The sequence below is a fragment of the Gymnogyps californianus genome, chromosome 3, assembly GCF_018139145.2.
Source record: "Gymnogyps californianus isolate 813 chromosome 3, ASM1813914v2, whole genome shotgun sequence".
NCBI classification, from domain to species: Eukaryota; Metazoa; Chordata; class Aves; order Accipitriformes; family Cathartidae; genus Gymnogyps; species Gymnogyps californianus.
In genome coordinates, this window is record NC_059473.1 from 51,074,043 (window position 1) to 51,098,402 (window position 24,360).

Here is a 24,360-nt window from a genome sequence, read left to right on the forward strand (position 1 = left end):
CTTCTCGCTGAGGTGGCCAATCTGTCACACAAGCTCTCAGCATTTGCTCTGAACTTTGACTGTCTCTTGCAATGCTCTTCATTAGAAATAGGGTTTCAGACATATATATAAAAACCCTAGTTAAGCTTTGTTTACACAATGCTGGCTATTCTTGTATTTATCATCACATTTCATTCAGACATTTCAGCTGAAAAAAATGTGTTGTCAGCTTCCACTCAGAGGCCTCCATTTAGTGCCATAAGCAAAGAACATACTTTTACAACTCAAAGTATTTTGACATTTTTACATCAGAAAACATTGTTGCACTGAAATGAAATACTTTCATACTACAACTACTGTATTAGCTTTTAAATCCTCAGCATGCATGTATACATTTATTGTCTTTTTTTAAACAAAAGCACCGCAATTTTGGAACAATGAGCTGAGGTGTCATAGAAGAAATATTCAATTTAGCTGTAAATGTGTAAGTTCAATAGGTGTTCATCACAAGAAAGATAACTGTAATATGCCCCGCATATCTAGGGCTGTATGGCAATCAAGACAAACAACAGAAATATGTCTCCAAAAAGCTTAAGAAAATGTAGAAGCACCAAATCAAAGCTATGTGAAAAGAATGGTGTAGCGTCACTAAATATTTCACTGATGAGATGAAATCAATTAGACTCGATGCTTTCTGAGTCATTTCAGGGAACACAGAACATAAGTCTAAAAGCTGTTTCAGATACATGCCCAGGACAAGATGACAGCAAGGAAGGAAACAACAGGTGTGAGCGTAACAGAGTTACACTTACATAATAAGCTGTTGTAGGAAAAAAGCAATGAACTGTTGCAGGAAAAGTTATGACCATTGGTGAAGACAAGTGTTTTGAAAGGGAAAAATCTGAAATACAGCTGGAAAAAAGACAGACATTTTATGTTTTTACAGGACTAAGAACAACTATCCTTTTATTCATAAAACTAAAGTACAAGGATGAACTTTTGGCCTTTTCTACAAACTACTTAGTTTTGGTCATATCATCTTTTTTTTTTTTTTTACAGCAAGAACACCTATAGTAAACATCACAACAACTTTTCTTCCTTTCTCCAGATGACAACTTACCAGAACTAGTAAAGAACTAGATGTGCAAAAATAAGACACATTCTTAGAAAGTTACACAAAATGGAAGCAAAGCCAACTTTTAAAGTGTTAGACGCATCAAGCGATGCGTTTGATTTCAAAACATATTGTCTGCTTTCTCTTTTCATCTAAAATATCATAATAGCTAAATCTCATATTTGTTTTCTCAAAGTATGATTTTAAATTCCATATTAGCTCAATTCATAACATTTGAGAAAGTTAAACTTTCACTAACTTTCATTAAAAAAATTACTGAGTTATTCTAAACTTACTGTTTTTGTTTTAAGAACAGATTTACTTCTAAAATCCTATATGCAATGGCAAACAAGAAACCCAAAGACAATTTTATCATGAAACATTTCTAATGAAATAAAGCCTTATTGTTAAAAACATCTTTTAAGTGTAGGCTGACTCATCTAAGAAAGCAGTCAGACCCATCTGGCCCAATTAGTGAAGCAGAGTCTACAACTTCTATCGACAGAAAGGGGAAAAAAAAAAGTAACTCCGATATATTGCTCCATCTGACCTCCACATGCAATTCATTCAGTGGTTTATAAGGATGCTAGTGAAGTCAGGACTAGTACCAAAGAATAGGTACAAACAATCTAAAGTAATGTATTTTAATCTGAGATGTAAGGAGCATTTGAGATACAACCATACTGACACATTAATTATGCTTGCCTAAATTATATTCATTTTTTTCTTAAGTGCCTGTTGGCGTTCTAGAAGTCTGTTACATACCTTCATATGCCTGTAAAACATTCAATGCATACCTATATTGTAGCATCAAATGCTGCATGTATTCCTCTACATACAGTCTAAGTACTACAAACCAGAATAGAAGATCAGCTCCTCTAAACAGGAGCAGTAGTGCAGAAGCCCATACAAGAAAGCAGCTCTGTTAAGTATTTTATATGAAATTTCTCTTCAGCACGTTAGACATATACTGAAGTTTACAAGCATATTACATGAGACACCAACTATGCATATTAAATGTAGTATGTTCCCAAGTACTGCATACAAATTCTTCTACAGATGAATGAGTTTCACTTCCACCCTCCCTAAGAACAGCTCAACATCAAACTTCAACTATAGGAATATCGTTTGTCTTCATTTAAACCAAATAAGAATTAGTGCCTGGTGTTAGTACTTAATATTTTAATAAGTACACGATCTCATTTTCATTTTGGGGTTTCTGATCATTTTCTAGGTTGAAGACTATATGCTTATATTTGACAGCTTATGGACAGAAAGCTTCATTTGCCTTATTGTGACATTAAAACACAGACTACCACCCACACTTCCTCATGTTGCTTTGTGATTTTTAAGTATTTGCAAACAGTTAATCAGCCCACCTGGACAGTGTCTGAAATCACTGTATGGCTTCATATTTTGTATTGCAGTTAGTTAGTTCTTTTTTCTTTGGTTACCCCATGAGCCACCAAACAACAACAAAAAAAACTGGTTTCCCTTTAGTTTTGACGATGAAAGTAGATTATCCATTTACTAAAAAGGTTCAAGTCACCTTTATTATCATCTGCGTCCCCAGGTTTAACCCTTCTGGAAGCTCTTATTTCAACAGTCTAAGACTTATATGGATAACCTTAACAAAAGTGTAACTGCAAAAAGAAATTAGTGTCTAAAAATATAATTAAGCATTCTAAATAAGACAGACCTTCAAAGGTGGTATTCAACAGTTTTCTTTGCCCTTTTTAGTTTGAACCTATTTATACTCGCAGACCTGGAAGGTTTCTTCCTGCTTCTTCCAATAGCTACTTACAAAGACTAATTTTTGGAGGGTAGGAACATCTGCTATAAAGAAAACCTTGAAACAATTTCCTGATTCACAGGAGAATGCATTGGCCTAAATCTCCATTGCATTACAAAATACATATTAAGTGCAAACGTGTACCATACCATATGACAGCAGCAAACAGAGAAATGCCACTTACTCTGTTCCCTACCACAAACTTATTTTTGTATGTTTTACAGTGTAGTACATTTGATCTCAAACTCTTGCCATACAAAGAAATTCATATGGATTAATAACAATTTTTAATCAAGAGTTTTGTTACAGAGATATAATTAGCAGTACTGATATTGTAAGATAAATTAACTATCCCTCCACAGTTTAAAGACTCAGAATACAAAATCTGAAAACATCTCATGGTAAGGTAATGGTTAAGCAGTCATTTCTGGGAAAAGTTCTTCATGGAATCATCACAGTAAAACCAACATTTGATAAAGATATTTGCTCAAAAATCTGAATCTACTGACATTAACTTAAACAATTTTGGAAATTCTATTTTGCAATAGAGAAACTTTCTCCAGGAAGTTGTCTTTAGAAAATTATCTGTAAAGGAAAACTCTCTCATGTAACCTCCAGAAACAAAAGTTAAATAGCATAAGGATGAAGTATACTAATGTTCCTAATGAATTATCTCCTCCAAAGAACACTACTTTCTTGTAACCTTTTCTTAACTACATGATACAGAAGAGACATATGGTCTCGGGACCTAAACTCCAGAACACATTTAGAGCCATCTCTATTTTTTAAAACAGTCTGGAAAATCTTCACAAGTCTTACAATGACATAATTCTCTTAGGATTAAAAAGTCAAAACAATAAATCAAATGAATAACATATTTCAGTTATGGTACATTTTTCTTTCTGTGAAAAAGGTCACCTCCTTTCTGTGGCTAGTATGACACTTCAGAAGCCAAAATCAGCTGACCTATGCTACAGCAAGAAACGCCATCTTTATCTTAAATGCCGAAGTAATTCTTGAGAGCAAGAGATTCAGTATTAAAAAACCTGAATCAGACATGAACCTGACTGGTATGAGTGGCCATTGAGTGGTTTTTCTTTTTAGCTTCCAAAGGACTGTTGAGAAATTAACAGGATAGTCAGGACAACTGGTGCTGACTGATCATTTACATATTTTGAAGGATCTTTCACTATTTAATTATTCCTGACATGAAACCATCATTGGCGCACTTTCCATTACTGCCAGCATATATTGCCCACGGAAAGCAGCTGAAAGACACCCGTGACAGTCCCCAGTTCCAGGATCTGGATGTACAGCCTATACCAATTCGCAATCTACAGACCTGTATCATTTGATCTTGAGTGAGGTTCACCTATCAGCAGCACTAATTATCCTCTGCACAACAAGGGAAGACAAAATAGCATCCCTTTACAAACACTGTCCGGGATTTGCAACAGATGTGAAAACTTGGAAGGTTGACTGTTCCTTTATAAATCACTTAAAATCTGGCATCTGAGGTCATCTAAGCACACAGGTGCCAAGAGACCTGGGTCTTAGAGTCAAAACAGCTGCTGGTATTACTGAAAGATTCCATTTATGTTCAATGGATGAAATCTGCTCTGAGAAAGAAGCAGCACAACCTCTGAGAAGTCCAACATTGCTCTGTGAATTCTGCATAGTAAGTAGGAAACGGATGTTATTTTTGTAAATTTCATCCTGAAATTTAATGGAGATATAATGTTTAAAGCAGGATCAACCACGTCCTTTGCAAGAAGCTAAAAGTCATCTTCTACAAGCTCATCATTCAAATAAGGAAAAAAATGTGATGCTTTATCTTTGTTTGGAGACAGTGCTTCTCTGAGGATCTTTGAACGTGTGGACAGACAAAAGTCTGCGCTGAACTGACAGTGTCTCTGGCCTACTGGGAAGAAGCGAAAACGTATCCAAATCCCAAATCTGACTTAAATATGGTTCTTAACTCCTTCCCAAAGCAATGGATCCATGGATGCTAGAGTCCAATTTCACTCGCATCAGATCCTTCAGGATTATGAGCGCTCTCCAAGCAGGATGATACTCTGGTTTTAAGACATTCTCCTCCTCCCTTATGCAACTGTGCAGAACTAAAATCTACAAAAAATGACAGGAAAGCCATGCTCTGGTTAGCATCCCTAAGATGCCACACTTTGGGTATCAAGAGAAAAGGAAGACCCTGCACTATAACACCAAGTACTTCTCGTAGGAAAAGGAACTGAGACTTAAATCGTGATCAGATCTTTTTATTCTTCTGGATCAACAATCACCGATACAAGTGTAGGAATAGTCACCTGTATCAATCTCTCTTTTTCAAGAAACTCAATGGAAAAACCCTTTAAGTTCAACCATGCTTTCTAGATGGTGCCATTTTTTGTCCCTCTCAACTGTGGATTATGTGCCACACGTGACAGATGTTGTTCTCTGCCAAAAATGCAATACGTCCATGTTCTTTTGAGGAAAATAAACTTTTATCACCAGAAACACAAAAATGCTCCTGACAAAGTTAAGGAAGTGTAGCCATATGCCTGAGGTCAAAGCCAGGAAAAGAACTGGTTTAATTAGTTAGACATCTAAAGGATGCCCCAATAGTAAAGTGTGAAGGTATGTATAGAGGACCACTGAAAGGATAATTTGAAAAAAAGATTCTCCTCCCCCAAAATCCACAGTAAACCATTTCTATGCTTTTAAGTGTATTATTTAACTTGTTTGGATTGGAAATACGTGCTAATAATATTAATGCTTTAGAGGAATATAGACATGTTTACTGTTTAATATCTATAATTGCAACTCTCAAACTAAGACTTTTTTCTGAAATTACTTTTTTTTAGTAAGTAACAGGCTGATGTTCTAAAGACCTTTAAAGACAAAACTTCATGTTTCTACTTTTTACATAAGCTTCCCTTGAAATACAAGCTGCTTAGAGAAGTCACAAAGGAGTGATATTTACTGCTCTTACACCAGTTAAGGTTCCCTGCTAATGAACTGTTTTAAACAAACAGGATTCTACTTTGACACCTCTGTGAAAGAAATTATTAAAGTAAAAAGCAAAGCTTATAAAAAACCAAACTGGTATCAGAACACCAAAAGGAGTGAGTGGGGTTTTTTCCCCTATGAGCTACTAGAGCCACCTCCATCAGAAAGAGTTTACTGAATCTAATAAGAGAAGCCATGCCTTAAACCACAGGTGCTTTTCATTAAATGACATTTAAACATATATCTAGTTTCCTTGGCTCCCCTCAACCTTAAAACTGGGCTGAAAGGATATGTGTGCTTCACATTTGAAGGAAATTGATTAAACAGATTAAAATGCAGCAAAAATAAATAAAACCAGTACCTAGAGTATGTTGGGGATTATTTCTCAACTACATTGTCATAAAAGTTGTCTTAGCAAAGATTTCTAAAGTTTCCAAATACAGACTTTTAGTAAAAATCATTTCCTAGATTCAAACCTAAACCATTGATCATTAGTATCATATCCACACAATCATGCATCTTACTTTCAAGTTCCTAAAAGTAACCTAGACTAGGATTTTTAGAAGAGCCTGTATACCTCAGATGTACAAAGTACTATTAAATTTAATGGGATCTAGTTACTGGACTCACTTCGGATCTTTTAAAAAAATCCCAGCTACAGTAAGTAGTGAAAGAAAGTTTTATTTAATGATGACTAACATTTATATGTTGGGACTGCTACACACAGATTACTTCTAATTCTATTACAGCTGCAAAATATATAGAATGTAAAGTATGGCATAATAAGAATAAATTGGACTATTTATTGGCCTTAGTGTCTTACGTGCTTCACTTTATTTTCCAAGCACTGCAATATGATTTACACAGGAACAAGAAATGACATTTTCTCAAGTGGTACTGTTAGAGTCCCTTTAAGGCTGCTCAGTTGAGCACGACTCCTAGGTGACTCTGCAAAACTGCTAATCTTCCCATTTACTTTCTAAGGAAGACAAGACATACCATTTAATACCTGGTTTACTAAAGCCTTAAAGCACAAAGGCTACATAGCTGGATATATATATAATTTTAAAAGTTCCTCCACAAAAATATTTCAGTAATACATAGAATTTACACGAAAGCTTATGCAACAAAACAATTTCCAAGATAATTTTAAATTAATTCTAAGCTGAAATCAATGAAACTATTTCTTATTAGCACAAGTTTCTGTATGAACACCAAGAACCCTTCAGTTTCCCCCCCAATCTCCAATCTTATAGGCTAAGATAAACTTTGCTTATTCTTCTGTTTTCAGGACCACCTGCAAAACTACCGATTGCTACAAAAGAATTAGTGTTCCAGTAATGACCTTTCATGGTTTTGTTTTGTTTTTAAGTAAACATTTACCCCTCAGTATTTTACAAATCAGTAAGGACCTATCACCACACTTTACAGATGAGGAAGTTAACATTTATTTAAAGAGTATCTTTGCTAGCATAGGGGAAAACAAGTGTTTCTATGACCAGAGGAATTCTAAAAGCTTGATTTTTTTATGTGTATCTTTCTTGAATCTGATTGACCTTTGGATCTTCAAAGTAACAGACTTCCCTGAAGCTTTTCTCACTGCTGAGTAATAAAGCATCTCTTTGCAGAGTTCACCACCATCCACTAAGACAGGCGCTCATACTGCAAGGATCACTAAAGGAGTCCCTCTCTACAGTCCAACCACCTTCTTTGGAAATCAATCAGTAATTTCAGGAATGACTACTGAAAGGTAAATACAGGCCTTGCTTTTGCAGGCTTAAGAAAAAACAGTATTCTTCTCAACACCAGAGCAACAGTCTATCTGTTCCAAATGACAAGAAATACCATTAACTGAAAAATCAGATTAGCACGTTACCATCGTGTGTACTACAGTGGGTTAAAAATGTGGGAGAAATTCAGACATTCCTCTTAGCTCCCTTTGTCTTTCCTAATTTACCTTCCAAGGCAAAACAAGTGGTTATACTCTCTCAAATAGCTTTCCTGCACAAGATGACATGAAGATTTTATTATTCAACACACCCCTGTTAATAGCACTGATTTTGAATATAAATTCTAACAAACTAAGCAAGTAAGCTCTCATTTAAAAACTTTGAAACTTGTCATTAAGACCCTAGCAGCTATAGGTCTACTCATTAAAAACTAAAAGCTCAGACCAGCAGATGCAGAAAAATAAGGCCACTCGCTGCCTAACATAGCCAAAAGGCTTAACAAAGAACTAAATTGCCTACTTGCATAACTTCCATCACTACAGCATTAAAGTGCCTGTGAGTACATACAACAAATCTCTACTCCTTCTTCTAGTGTCATTTCACCTTTCCAGACGTATCATTTGCTTGCATTAGTACAACTATATCAGTATAGTTACTATGGTTCCCAAGAAAGCCAGGGTAGTCAAATTTTAAATTTTGTTTTCAAACTAGGACACATAACCTAGAGAGCGAAGAAATCCCAAAGAAGCTAGTTCTAAGATGAGAGCATAGTGGTGCATGCAATTACATGACTAAAAATTAGTTTTCATCAAAGTAACTACAAATGATCTTAAGACAGCCAACTCCAAATGGTGGTTTTGGGGGTTTGATTTTTTCAGTCTCATGAAAAAGGATTTACAATGTACAATTTTGGAGACTGTAGAAAAGTATCTATCAAAGGCTGAATTTATTTATTTATAAACAAAGCATGTGAAATTCTTAGTAACTACAGCTCTGTTTGGTCAAAAAGAACACTTCATATCTTCCAATCCATTTACAAGAGGCTGCAACATCAAAGGACTGTTAGAGACTCCTGACTTTTTCCTAAGATTTGCTGGTGTTCAGATTTCCTTCTATCCAGTAATTCCAAGGGATTTGGAATTTAAACCACTTCACTTTCCAACACAAGTTGAATTTGATGAACATAACTTACTATGTACACAGATGTTGTGGAATATTAAAAATTAGCTAATAATGGTAATACTGAAGATGCAGAAGGCAGTTCTGTTTTCATTAAGTTATCCCTATTAATAAAGTATGTTTGAAAATAAGGCAGAGCTTTTAAAATAATTATTAAAATACATAAGAAAAAAAACAAAAACCCATACCATTTCCAACAACACACAAAAAAAAATGTACTACTTGATGAAGTCTTAAATGCTTCTCATGAATAACTGTGTTCCAGGCAATGCAACTTTCCAGTAATATCTCATCTAATCTTTCACCTTCCAGGACAGTTTACCAGTCTCCAGTTTAATTTAAAGTATGTTACAAATGGCCCAGTCCAAAATGATGGATTTAAAATAGTTAGCTCCAATCTCTTATATCATGCTCACCTATGTTTCTCCTGACAACAGGGTCCAGAACATTCCCATATTAAAGCCTTAGCCCATAAACATCTTGTAAAAGAAAGAGAAATCTTATTAGTCCTCCACTGGAAGCTCAAACATTTCTGTACCGTTTTGAAAAAGAAACACTTAAGTTTTCTATTGAATAGTAGGTAAAAAACCCTGGGCACTTTTCCAAAGGTTAGAATTTTCTGTGTTCTGACGTCAAAACAGCATAATGTAGAGCAACTTGATGACTATAAATCAGTCAGCATTAAACCACAGATGTCTGTATGACAAGCTTTATTTATGTATAATTAGAAATCTAGATTTCAAAACTAACACTGGCAATAAAGAATGCTTTAAATAGCTGGAAAAGGGAAATGTTTACTGGTTATTTTACTATTACTTCACACAAAAATCTTCGCAATTGCTAAGATCCCTCCAGAAACCACTGCCAAGACAACTTGTACATGAAGTGATCTGACCTCCTTAATATAGTCTGGTTAATATTTAGTATAAAAATGTGTTAAAAGTGCAGGACAACAAATTCTACTCTTTATACCATGTCTCCCCAGGAATCACAATTCTACAATTAGCATTTCTTCCACTTAGGTATATGGCTGTGATTTTAAAAAAGAAAACCAACCAACCAACGAACAACTGTAACTAGAAATGAAGGATAAGGAAAATAATGCATGGGTAATTTGTTGCAGTTTTTTCGTCATCTTTATCAGGATGGACAGACAAGGAGAATCATAGCTTCATCCTCTACTTCTTGCATAAGGGGAGAAATACTTTAACAAGATTTTATATAAAGATCTCAGCTTACATGTTCTGCTCTGGGGCCATCAATAGAAAAAGAACAAAGATATGGAAGAAAAAGAAAAAAAGACTATAGGAAGCACTGGGAAAACAGCCAAGAATAGGGGAAGCAAGTTTAAAAAATGGGATGAAGAATGAAAAAAAAAAAGTTACAGATACCACAAAATGAATTACCAGAACAGGTCAATGTCATTTTTTTTCTTCCACAACTATGTCTACCAAAAAACAAATAGATTAAGCACATTTCTGGAAGACAGACAAAACCCATGTAGAACCTAATTAGAGCTCCTAATCAATGCATAATCCTGCTTTGGAAGGGCATGTGCCTACTGCATTTCAGGCAACAGAGCTGCTTTGTTTCTCTTCGAGAAGAGACTATTTTGTAAGTTTCCCACGGTCTTTTTCAGAAATTACAATCTACTGTTTCTCAAGTTATACATTTGTAACACCTTAAATAAATTAATACAGAGGAGGGTGGTATATATCTCCCATAAATATTTTGGAGAAGAAGGAAAAGGGGAAGAGAGATAGGGTATTCAACAGTAACTGTATGTAGGCACAATTAACTGATTTCCTGGGGTTCTAGAAGCCAAAGATGTCTGGAAGAAGATTCAGAGTAACGGCTGGATTAAGGTGCTTAGAAATAACTGTTGGAGGACCTTCTTTCTCCCATTAGTATAAAGAAAGCCTAGGGACAACAAGAATCAGTATGAACTGCTACCTAAGTTATAAGCTAATAAAACTAGACATTTACATAGTTGTATCTGATTATGACTACATGTCCAAATTTGTAAAACAATCAACTGAAATATGTGAGGGCACAGATCATCATAAATTTGTATTTATCCTTTAATTATTTGCTAACTTTTCGAAAGTGGAAAGTTGAAAACAACTTTATAATCATAATATAAAAGAGCACATTTTATATCCCCTTTCAAAATTATTTTCATGAACAATATTCTGATGAATAATATTAATTTTCTCCTTAGTACTACAAAGATCATTTCAGGAGAGTTGAGGAATTTAACAGAGTTTAAACAAGGTTTAATTCAATTAAGTCGCAAATCACCTAGATATTTTGTCTCAAAAAAAATAATTTCCATCAACAGACGTTATTTTGGTGGTAATGAACCACTGGTCTACAGTTTCCACCACAGTACACAATGATGGAGAGAGCTGCTTCACACTTGCAGCTGGCCTGAAATAATTTTGTTAATAGTCAATACTAGTGTAAGCTCAAAAATTTAACGCTGCAGTAACATATCAAGTACAATCAAGTACATCACAACATTTCCTATGTGAACTGGTGTAAGAGATTCTTGTCCTCATTTTTAAAACTCAGACTTCCATTACAGTAAAAACTTTCAGTGGAATAAGACTGTTAAAATGCATATCAGAATTTACTTAAGGACTGCTCGACATAACTAATTCTTTATTCAACTTTATTCAAGCTACTGAAATTACCAGTACTAGACATACTGAACAGTGGAAAACAGAAGAGCAAAACCTACATACTAGTAGGCTTTCCTCTTCTGTTTTCCACTGTCATATTCTGCTACACTGAGTTTCTGATTATTTTGTTCTCATCCTATCTGCAGGTGAACATACTCACTCGCAGTTCTACAGAAGTTTATTTAAGGGTGGTCTGCTGCAATCCCATTCTTCCCTGGCTGCATGTTCTCATTCTGTCACTTCTGTCAGTGCCAAAACAAAACTGACTCCTTAGCAAGTCAGCTAATCCAAGGTTAAACTCTCCACCAAATGGACTCGCTACACGGTCAGATGAAGGCCAGTACTTTCTGATTTAAAACAGGAAGCAGGAACAGCAAATCATGAAGGAATGGCAGGACTGCAGCAGCCCTTGGTTCATACTGTCATGGAAACATTAGGTCTGCCTCACACTACTAAAAATAACACACTATTCACCTCTCCTCCACATCAAAAAGTTTACCACATGTTATCTAGCAGTCACTCCCAAGAAGTTTGGCTGCTTCATTACCCTACCTACAGAGCTTCCCTTTTGATCATTCACATGATGTGCACTGCAAGAGACTTGCATTTGAACTGATGAAACAGATGTAATGCAGGAATTTCCTAAAAAGCTTTTAAGGTCAGCAGTGTCCTTTTTCTGCTACTGTATCACTTATTCATTTCATAACTTTAATTGAATAAGCATCAAACAATGGATTGCACAGCATGACCAACCTTTCAACAGGGAGACTATAGAAGGTGGCACCATATTCTACCTTGTGAAAGCAAAAATATAAAACCAGCACACCATGCAGGAGTGAATTAGAAAGAGCTATTCAGGGAAGTCAAACTTGCATGCAGAATTTATTGTGGCTTTTTAGATGGCCAAAACAAATGAAAACTTCTCCTAGTATCTTTCAGGTCTCAAGCTTTTGCTAGTCTTAGCTACAGGGCAAGAAATTATGTACAGCATTACTACAAGCTCCGCTTTTTTTTTTTTTTTTTTAACTAAAGCGCGATTAAAAATTTTTAAATTAAATTTCTTTCTACTGTATCAGGCTTTTGCTATGGAATTCACAGCGCACAAAGCTCTCAGAGTAAAAATGAAGACATGCTTCAGTTCATTGTAAGAAGTTGACAATAAACCACAATGGAAATTTACAACTACACTTAGAAGGAAAGGATTAGAAATTTACTTTAATTAATAAAGAAGTCCCACCTCATCACATTTGCTGAAGGCAGTCTTTGGGGAAAAAAATGCTTTTAACTTATCCAACTGAAAAAGAAAACATTCTGCCAGTACTATTGCCCCTTCATTATATTCTCTCCTGTTATATAAAGAAAACGTGTTGTATATAGGAGTGACTAAAAACAGAAATACCATCAAAATAACATCTCTAGTAACAGAGAGTAAACAGAAGGAGGACAGTTAGTGAGTACTTACATACCAAGCATCACTATAAAGGAGTTCCAATTTGTAAAAATCATGCAGTATACAGCACATTAAACTGGATGAAACACTAGAATGCCATTTTCTGCTGCTGTTTTGATAAGAGGTACAACAAGCATTTGGAAGAAGAAAGTCTGTGTGTAAAATCCTTGCACGTTAGCTGGACTACCATGGAAGAGACTCACTTCTTTAGCAAAGCAAGCCATCCAGTGTAACCACAAAATGCTTGTACTGTGTTTTTCTAACATCTCTTCACAATTTAAAGCAACAGATATCGAAGAAGAGATTGTATCCCATTTAACACAGGTATTTTTGTTTAACCATTGGGTCACATATATTTGTAGCTGTCTGCATTACACCTTCATACAGAGCTTTGCTGATATTTTTGTTGGCACACTATGTTTCAAGACACTGAACATAAAGAAGAGTATCATGCTCCATGACGCTTACAGTGAATAGTTTGTTATTTGATTCTTTAATTCAATGATTTTTTTTCTTCATAGCAAAAAGATGGCTAACATTACCTTAAGGTGAAAATCAAATCCTACTTTCCCAGATTTCCTTCCACTATTTACTTTATTCTTAATTCCTCTGCCTTCTACTATACAGAATATAATAATCCTTTGGTTTATAAACAGTGTATGTTATCTGGTTTAATCTTTTGACATAAAAAAATAATTCTTAACATTTTTCCCAGTCCCATCTTTTGTCACAGCTGATAGTGAAGGCAGCCATCATCAGCACAGGTTTTCCCCATTTTCTCCATGATCCAGAGTTCAGCTGCAACTTGGTGAGGCTGTTTTTATAGCACTACAAGTAAAGCGAAATACAAGATCTTACAGTGTTAAGTTGCTTATTTTCCTCTGAAAACAGCCAGTGTTTCTTATCATACTGCCCTGGTTAACACATCATCTAAGCATTCTGTTCGCTGCTCCTACTTTTACTTTTCTAGTAGTGCCTTGCACTTAACCTTACCAGCCCCTCAGGCCAAAGTAAGTTCACCCAATAGTAAAACCTTAACTCAAGAAGATTCAATCAATCACTTTCAGCAACTGCTTCAGCCTCTTGGGCAATTTTCAGTTATTTCCACAGTTGTCCTCATTCTGATTTTTACTACTCTATTATTTGTTAACCATAGCAATTTTATCTCTGTTGTTTATGAAAATGTTTAGAGGCAAGAGTGCATGCTGTACTTCCTTTATCTCACAGTTTCACTAATTCAGACTTATTCAACCTTCTGAACAGCTTGCTGGAAACAGACTACAGTCATAGCAGCAACTATGACATGGTTAAAGGACAGTAACATCAGTTAATCCAGCACTCTTCAGGCCCGTTTGGTATTTCTCCTTTAACAATTGAAGCTTTGCAGCTCTGCAAAGTTGATTTTGTTTTGTTTTTTTTTTAATATGACCCGAAGACTGGCAAAATTAATTTCCAACTTCAGCTCCTCCATACCGCAAGAATTATCCTAACTTTCCTCTATTATTAAATGGCTTATTAGGTTTTGGTAATTTGGACTCTATTAGTTTATGTTATAGATCATCTTGGTGTGGAAACTCTGTTCTAGTAACATCTTTATTTTGCATCCTTTCCTTACTCCATTTTTAAATTCCTCAACTACAACACTGAAACATCTATTACTAAACAGGATGAAATGCTTGGGAACACTATCGAAGACTGATGGTAATTGTTGTCCAATGCATAAAGCTGCTACAAAATACCCAAAAATTACTATTATAAAATTGGTTGTTTGTTGACTCCCATCTACTTTGAGTCATAATTAATGTTATTCCTACTAAGGAATAATTATCTTATCTCTTATGTAGCATGGTTTTATTTGTGTTTGAATTACCTTAAAAAAAATCATTGCCATTGACATTCATCTACTCTAAGGATTTTGACATTATGAAATCAATATTGCTACAGTATTTATTATAATTAAGCTCAATGATTTTTTTGTTTAAATAATGATAACTTTCCCCCATACCATACAGCTAAATTTAAAGATATTCAAGACCAAAAAATCTAAAATCACTATCACAAGCAAGAACCAAACATACTAACAAAATTAAACAATCTTCTACTGAAACATTATTTCCTACTTATCACAATCTTAAAATTCCATTACTGTAGTGGCCAATGATATACATAGTTTGACAGGGAGCATCACTGACTAATACTATGTTGCAGTTGTCTTCAGACAAGATGGAGGCAGCAACCAAGTAAAACTACAGCTGCCCCGATGCAGGAAGAGCAATACAATGAATTTGAAAAACACTGATTCCAGACCAAATTACAATAGTTAAGTAGAAGCCAGAAATATGACCTTTTCCTCAGAAAGGAACAATGTGGAGTCAAAGGAAAAAGGAGTAAAAAGGATTTGCCTGAAATTTGAATTCTGTTATATGTGCCCTATCCTACATAAAGACAGACAGTATAAAGGCGAATTAGTAATTAAAGAGATCTGGACATCTGTATAACAAAGGAGTATCTAGAAGACACATGCAGCTAGAAGAGTTTATTCAACACTTCTTCGAACATGTAGAAGCCTTACATATTTCTAGCAGAGGAATTCAGCCCTACTGCCCAGGACCTCAAAGAATAATTCCAAACTCTTAATGACACTGTAACTCAGTATACTATACTTGATTATTACATACGTCCCCTCCTTACACAGGCTCTGCATTTTTTCTTACGTTCTGCAGTGCACAATGCACAGCATCTTTTGTCTTTCCTTTGCAAGAGAACCGCCTATCCTTACCGAACTCTTGCGAGTAACAAATACTCTGAAAGCTCTCACAATGAAGAGAGATCAATAACCTGTAGGATTCACTTTAGGAGGAGGCATAAGGACAGTACAGCTCAACGTGATCCCAAAAGCCTGCAGACTGCTTTATTCTTCCTGTTTTTCTTCGGAGAAAAACATGAAAGAAGCAGTACCAGATATGATCTTGCAGGTCCAGATAATGACCAGTATCTCACTGAACTATGGGAAGAGGAAAAGAAATAGTTGTATAGAAATTGAAGTACAGCCAAAATAAAAAAAAAGTTTCATACCAAAGAAATGTAAATTAAATACAAAATAACAATAATTAAAAAAAAAAAAAAAATTTTGGCTTTTCTCCTTAGGGAGAAAAAATGGCTTGTTCAGCCAGCCCGCCTCAAGTTGTCCTTTTTATTTCTAAAGATAAACTGTTTGACTATACCACCATCTTGGTAAAAATCCCAGAGCAAGTGGAAAGGGAAATTAATAATTCACATCCACAAGGAAAAAAAATCACTAGTGATCCAGATCCATAAAGACGAGAAGAAACACACTTACTACTGAAATAGTCTCTGTCCACCCAAGTACCTTCAAATGGAAATCCACTTTAGAAATGTGCCTATTTGTGCACTGTTGCTATAAAATGTAATTAGGCTTTTTAATATCTTGAGTATAAAAATAACTGATTATTCCAAGAGATTAGTAACTCACTCCTATCTCTAACACTAGCTTGCTTTTCTGAAATGTATCTCAGAAAACCAAAGCATTGCCACTATATGGCAAGAATGAGACTGAATCTTCTCTCCTACATAATCTCAAATTTTACTTAAGTTGGATGGAGATAAAACAGAAATACATTAGTATCTTTTTATCAGTTTTAATCCTCTGACATTTACTTGGAAAACAGTAATAGTCGCAGGTATTCTACCACATGAAAGGGAATTTCTGATTTTCCATTCATACATTTTAGAGCATCTTTTGAATCTTCCAACATCCACAATTTCCCCCATCTTATTATAATTAGCTAGGATATCTTTTTTCCTCATGCTTACCCTGATTATTTAAAGGTTTATGGCTTCCTGCATAGAAGTTTTCAATTCATATCTTTTAATCCTAACACAGAATGTTTCAACTCTCAAACTGCCTGAAACCATAATTTGATTAAACAGCCATTTTTTACACTAATTGAACAGATGCAATAGGTAGTGCAAAAACCAAGTTCACCTATATACTAATTCATTAGTATGTACTATACATGCCTGTTTCAACAAGGCATAATTTTCAGAAATGAGAGCCAACAGACCTTTAACCCTCGCACATGTAATAAGCACTGCCCAAATCTGTTATGCCTACACATACAAAGTGTTTTTCAACTGATGCTGTATTTGGACAATAGTTAGCCCTGTGTTGTTGTTTTTTTCTAAAGGGGGGGGGGGGAATCTGTAATCAAGATTATAGAGCTCCCCCAACTGATTGAGTTACTAAATGAGGCAGAATATTTTCAAGACAAAGAGCTGGCTGACACTATCACAATGAAAAACTACTAACATATTCATTTTTTTTGGATGCGCAAAACACACCCGTCCACCAGCTCCAGAAACCAAGCATAACACGAACAAACACAGAGTATACACATTAGTACTTCAGACATACTGGGGTTTTGTGACCTATCAGGTCATTTTGAACATAACCCTTCAGTCATATTATTCAGCAATAAGAGGGAGGTAGAAGAATCAACAGACATTTGACAAAATTAATTCTGTATCACACAGAAATTTGAGTTGTGTGGTTTTTAATCTATTTGCTGCATAGTAGTTAAAGAATGAATATAAGGGTTTCAAGTTTTGCCCATATAAAAAGTCTTTTTCTTATTACCATTTCTAATCCTGACCATAAACTCAAGCCTAATGTGCTCTTTAGTAAATTAATAAATTAATTTTTAGTAAATTAATAAATTCTGAAGATCTTCTTTCTCTAGTCTTCTGCTTTCAGAGATTGACAATGTGCAATGTGAAGAGGTCTAAACTACATTTTTTTCATACCTCCTGCTTAATATTCTACCATATTTTGTTAATTCAAAAATTAAGTCTCTCTCCTGATCTTTGGTAACTTTTAAAAATGTGTTCTGAATAAATGTGCTTATACAGCATGTGTCACCACAAGTTTCCTCACAGCCAGCATCTATTAGCATTCACTAAGCACCCAAAATCACTAGGTCATTTTAATACCACCTACTACTTACTTTCACAACATAATCTCAATTTTTCCTCATAATATGGAAAAATTTTCCTCCACTGAAAAAGATGTAATTTGTTTTTATCATTTTATAATGGCACAAAAGTGGTGGTAAAAATCAGCACAAGATGCAAGTTAGTGGCATGGGATACACTATACAGCCACGCTGAGTCACCTTGCTTTGAGTGAGAATACAGAGCAGATCTAAGAGAAGGGCGCTCTCAGGGTAATTCTGGTCCCTGCAAAAGGCTTTAAGTCATGTGGCTGGGCAGAAGGCAGTTTATATTACCAGGAAATGAGAAAGACAACCCATTTTCCAGTTTCACTATGTTTATTTTTCCCCAGTATATTGACAGTAAAGTTTTTTGATACTGTGTTCCTGAAGAGTTTTGTTCTTTTTGGAAGGTGTCTAATGTGATGATCTAAGAAAACATGCCTTCTTTTCTTCAAGAATCAGAATCATCTCAAAGCGAAACATAAAAGCATGTCATATTTCCCCAGCCTTAAAGTGAAGCATCCTTATACTGAAAGAAGGTGAGAAAGCTAGTGTTTGTAACAGTTCAGCATTGCCTTTTAAAGGTGGTAAGAATTTGCTTCATCTATATCTAAAACAGGCAAAAAAAAACCCCATCTCTTAAAAGTATTATTCTGTTCTGAGAAATAATTTGAATTGGGATGAGACATTTTAAAGATCACTAGAGTATTACAAAATAATATCTAAACTTCATTTTAGGATGGCGCTCCGCAGACTTACTCTTACCGCTGCAGTATTAATTGTATTTCAGAAGTAACTTCTGGAAATGGAAAGCGAAGACTTGCATATGAATACTTACTGCAGGTATCAGTAACTTTTTTACTTCTTCAACAGCCCTCTTCAGTTTTATTTCTGCTCTGTTCTGAGCATCCTCCACAGTGATAAGTACATGTAAATCTTCATTCAGGTGTTCCCAGTTGGGCTTGCCTCGGTTCTGTTCTTCCTAAAAAAAATTAAAACATGGAAGCTATGAAGCACTGTTACATTCTGTATAAAACAATCACATCAACAGTAGACAAACTCAATTCTGTGAATAGTACAAACTGTATTTTCAGCAAGATGGGAAAAGACTTCTTCATACTGTGGAGACTGTTTTATGTAGTCACTTAACAAGAACTCAGGCTTCAGAATATCTTTTTGAGGATTTTGTCTGTGTTTTGGAACCTCATACTTTTTTTTTTTTTTTTTTAAGACTACAAAACAAATGTGATTTCTTAGAGTACCCTTCCGAACTGAACAAAGGAACAAGAACAAGAAGTACTACAAACACAGTATTGCTTTCAATATTCTTTGGAGCCTTTCAAGGGTTACAGATAAAACATACTGGTGGTTAAGCAACCTAATATTTTCAAGAAAAGTGAAACAGACACCATACATAGAAACTCCATCTGAATCACTTCAAAGGACAAGAAAAGAGAACAATTCTTCAGTGCTAAAAATCACTTTTAAATACTCATGAAGAAAAGCTTCAAGAATCAAACATTAGAATAGAAGTTCTAATTTTCAAAGCAGAGCTACATGTACTGGATGAACGGTAGAGAGGAGATGACAAGGCTTTAATACTGAAGTCACAGAAAAGCATGTAACAAGACAGTCACCATTACATAGGTACTCTGTTACATCAATAGCATTAATAATCCCAAAGATAAATCTTAGTAATGCTTTCAGAAAGGGACGGCATGCTAAACAAAACATTTTTTTAATGTAAACATTTTTAAACAACAGATATAAGTAAATTTAAGTAACACATTCAAGTATCCAGTCTTTCAAAGAATAAGACAATGAACACAACACAGAAGAAACTTTCCAACTCTGTTTTTATTAAACAGCGAATAAAGCTAGCTAAATTTCCCAGAAACATAATTTAACAATATTTAAAATGTAATAAAACGAATAAAAAAATGGGGGAGGGAGATCAAAACTTTAGTAAATGACAAACGTTTATTATGACTTTTGAATCTAAATAAAGGCCCACATAAACAAAAACCACTTAAAACTTAAAATCCTGGGCATAATAAAATAGCCTCCTATTTGTAAGACAAACTTTTGTGGCTTAACCACAATTCACATTTAAAAAAAAATTAAGGCAAGCAAAGTTAATTGCAAATGTGTCTTTTTCCCAAAATTTCATTAAAATTCTTCCAGGAAATCAGACATGCAGAGGAAATGTTTGAAGATGTAATACCAACAAATACTTGCAGTACTTTATATTCATATATACCTGAGGGAGCACTGTTCCTTAGAATGTTCTATCTTTAATTCAGCTGCTTTACGTCTGAAACGTTTTGTGGAATAGACAAGGACAAAAATGGGGAAAAAAATAGAATCATAAGAGATGCATGGAAAATTTCTGTAAAAGAATCAGTACTTTGAAGGAAATTTCTTTTCACTATTTTCATGTAACATACGCACATATGCACTAGTCCATACTATCAGCTACAGTGATTTTTTTTTTTTAAATGTTATCTTAGCCAACTTTCTAAGCAATGGTGGCTGTGAAAATATCTCTGTGAATTTCAGAAGCTGAAAAAAGAAAGAGAGAAAAATAACCCTCATTTATAAAACAGAACCTGATGCAAAGTGCAGCTGAGTTATAACGCTCCCTGCTGTAATTTAATCTTTGAAAGAACTATCTACCACAAGGTATTTGCAGCTTATTTCACTCAATCATGATCAAAACTCCACTACTACTATTTAAACAATTCAGTTTATTATTTTTTTTTAATCCAAAGCAGGAGTGAGTTGTTTTCTTTTAAGATGGTGACAAGCTATATTAATATGAGGTAGTACAAAGTATTATGTTACAGGTATGATGAATGAGAGAAGGTTCCTAAACCAGCAGAGGGCAGAGCAAGAAACATGCCGCTACCGCTTCCTGCATTGACTGGTGGTGAGCTGACAAAATGCTGGAATGGGAAAGGTACCGGTTACTAACACGAGATGCACAATAACCTGGCACAACTATAGTGCCATGGGGGGGGGGGGGGGCGAGGGGGTCAAATGACAAGAAAAGATGTCCCCAGGTAAAAGCTATTAGTGCTGTACTTCCAATTGTTCTGTTGCAGCCTGAGGATTTTTTTGTTCAGTTTAAAAAGAAGCTGCACATAAGACAATAAACAGGTGATACTGTAGATTTTTTTTCCATACCCCCTAATTTACTTTTAGGTGGAACATGTTGTGTGTAAGGTCAATAATCACACGTATTAAGGTCAGACCTCACAGCACAAACAATCATACAAATACTTATTGGTAAGATAACTGAACTAGTATATGACTAGTTCTATATATGCTCTCGTATGGTCATGAAGTACATTAATAAAAGTCCTGTTGCTGTGGAGAGTACTATTTCTTAAGTCAAATGGTAAGACTGAAAGAAAGGTTAAGAAGAATAAAAGTCCACACATGTTTTGAAAAAACAGTCAAAAAAAAAGAATAGAGTTTGGAATGGGCTTCCAATTTCTTCTGTTCTACCTCAACGCACTGGGGCTTCAAATTCCTCCACCGCTTCCATTCTGTCCCACAAGGTTGCTTTCTTAGTGGGTTAACAGTTTTCCAATAAATGTCTTTTGGTTTATTGAAAATGCTAACTGAATGTTACACCAATATGTATGTTTGATTATTTATTTGTTTGTTTTTACCAAAAGCAGGAAATTCATATCTACACTAGGTCATTCATTCGAACAGGAAGTCAGAAGCAAAATGTATGACAGGGAGAGAGAACCTGCAACCTCTTGCAGTTAAGAGTTGCAATTTTTTATGCTACCTCATTCTCCTCTTAAATCCTGAAAGGATGGTTTGGAAAAACATATTTCCCCCCAAGTAAAACCTTTACTTAAATTAAATTAGTCCTCTGTGCAACAAGTCGTGAAAACATTTTTTCCCAACCCTGTTTTAGTATAGAAAAGGCTGAATGGGTAAATTGAATATATCTGGAATTTAAGTTGGAAGGTGTCCTTCTTAAGACTCATGAAATATGTTCCAAGACTTTAAGGGTTGGTTAGGGTCTTCTTTTGAAATTGTTTGGGGAGAAAATGGTGAAAAGATGGGCAGGAGAGAATGATTACAACTTGCCCTGCTGCATAACTTTGTAGAAAGAAACTACAAACTGTGGCTATCTTGAAGTGAACTGAAGCTAAAACAAACCAGATTACTTCACAGAATCAGAGAACGGCTGAGGTGGGAAGGGACCCTGGACATCATCCAGTTCAACCCCTCCTGCTCAGCGCAGGGTCAACACAAGCATGTTCCTGAGGGCCAGGTTTTAAATATCTCCAAGGATGGAGACTCCACCACCTCTCCAGGCGACCTAATTCAGTGTTCAACCAGTGTTCAGTCACAATACAAAAAACCTTTTTGTTATTTTTAAATGTAATTTCTTTTATTTCAGTGTGCCCATTGCCTCTTATCCTTCAGTAGCAACTCAGTAGTACCTATAGAAAAAGCAGTGAGGAGTAACAGAAATTGCCATGAGAGTTACTTTGGGCAAAAAACATTTGTTACCACAGCAGGAAGGGTATGCATATAGAAGAAAGAAACAGCACCAAGAAAACCAGAAAACCTGAATAAAAGACTTGGGAAAAAGAAATTCAATTGCATATATTCAAAATTATATTACATACACAAGAAGTAATTTACAGCATGAAGTTTTCCTGCATCCCAGAGATTGTTTATGGAAGAATTATACAGGAAAAATGGAGGCAGTGAAGATGCGGGAAACTACGGAGTAAAATGATTTATGCCACAACCTTGGGGAACAACAATATTAGAAAAGCTTAATTACAACCAAACTATCTTGTCTGCTAAATTAAAGAACATTAAGAGCAACATAACTGGCAGATGAAATTTTACTGTGCTCCTTGTTTGGCAGAAATTTCAGTATCCTTAAATACAGCCTAATTCTGTAAACAGATTTTGCTTTCATTCTGTTGCCTGTGCCTATACACTCATTATCCTCAGGGTACCTATACACAATAATGGACCTGAAGAAACTGCTCAGTATTTATCTTGCTATTAAGGTCAATGGATCAGGCAGTTTAAAAAAAATCTTGCTACAATTCCTTGAAATTTAGTTGCACAAAAATAAAAGAAAAAGTAACATAATTACAAAATTTTTGTTGTTGTTTCCCCCCCCCCCCTAATTATTTTTTATTTTCTTGGGGAGGGATTTAGGGGGGAGCCAAAAAGCAGGCAGAGGATGCAACTGCCTTGCATCTATACAGCCAAGCTTTAATATTAGAAAAGTTGTTCCATGAGGAGAAATACTGAAATCCAGCTCCCTGTTGTGTCCTGTGTTTTCCATACACCTCACCCTACCACAGTAATTCCAAGTTGTGGTCTTATACCTCCTGCATCCCAGTCCTTTAAGGCCATTTCTATTTACATCTTCACATCCCATCCCAAAGCTTCCTTCTTAATACCTTGACTATTGACTTAACAAGAGACAGCAGCTTACTAGCTTTCTGTAAGCTACAAAAAGCAGATGACTGAAAACTCAGTACATGCCTTGCCTCGACTAGAGGTATTAAGTTAGGCCTCTCCTCTATCTAGCCAATAATTTTCAAAAAACTCTAAACCCACAGGAAAGAAGTGCCTGTCAAGCTTGACTGAAATTGTTCAAAAGATTCAAATGGTGAAAGGGGAAAATATTTTCAGAACGCCATCACAAAATATTTTATCAAGAACTTTTTAAAAAATCTCAAACTATTTCTCACCGCAAAGGCCTAAAGACCTTTACAGTATGGCGAACTGACTAAAAATAAGTTGATGAATTAAAAACTGGTGAAGTAGAATCTAGTCATTTCCAGCTGTCAGAATGCCATTAAAGGAAAATTAAATAAACACTGAGAAGAAATACTTTCCTAGTACCTGTTTATATGCAGGCAGGTATATATTAGTTAGACAAGAAAGAAAGAATGAATGCAATGTGGTAAGAATGGAAGGAAGTTTTCCACATGGCTTTTTTTTTCACAAAGGTATGGCCCATAGTATTAAAAAAAGTGCAACCCCCCTCCCTATGCACGTTTTCCGCTCTAACTCATACAATTTCCAGTAATGTTGGCCACTAGAAAATACAAACACAGCTCAGTACCAACAGCAGGGGCCTTTTAAAGAAATAAAGCCACTGGCTCAAGGAAATGTTGAGAATGAACCTTAGCATCCTCACTCATCTTGAAGTGATAGGTTATTAAATTCTGTTTTCACCAACCTATTACAACAAGCTGCTCTCCCTACCGAAGGACAAGAAACACAGAAAAGCTACAGTAAAAGAATGTTTTCATATAATGTCAAACTGAATGCTAAAATTAAAAGGCATCAGAATAGCTTCAGTCCTTTAAACTGTACAAAGGTTTAATTCAAGTACATTCTAAGAACTTT

The 24,360-nt window shown here is 35.2% G+C and overlaps 1 protein-coding gene across 10 annotated transcripts in view; it reads right to left on the reverse strand.

The window, feature by feature from the left end:
- QKI (QKI, KH domain containing RNA binding) overlaps positions 1-24,360 on the reverse strand; it is a 167,973-nt gene that overhangs the window by 37,473 nt on the left and 106,140 nt on the right. For all 10 annotated transcript variants that reach the window (XM_050894275.1, XM_050894273.1, XM_050894271.1 and 7 more), the window contains one exon: positions 18,785-18,928. In XM_050894275.1, coding sequence (XP_050750232.1) covers positions 18,785-18,928 — 144 coding nt within the window. The remainder of the gene's footprint in view (positions 1-18,784; positions 18,929-24,360) is intronic.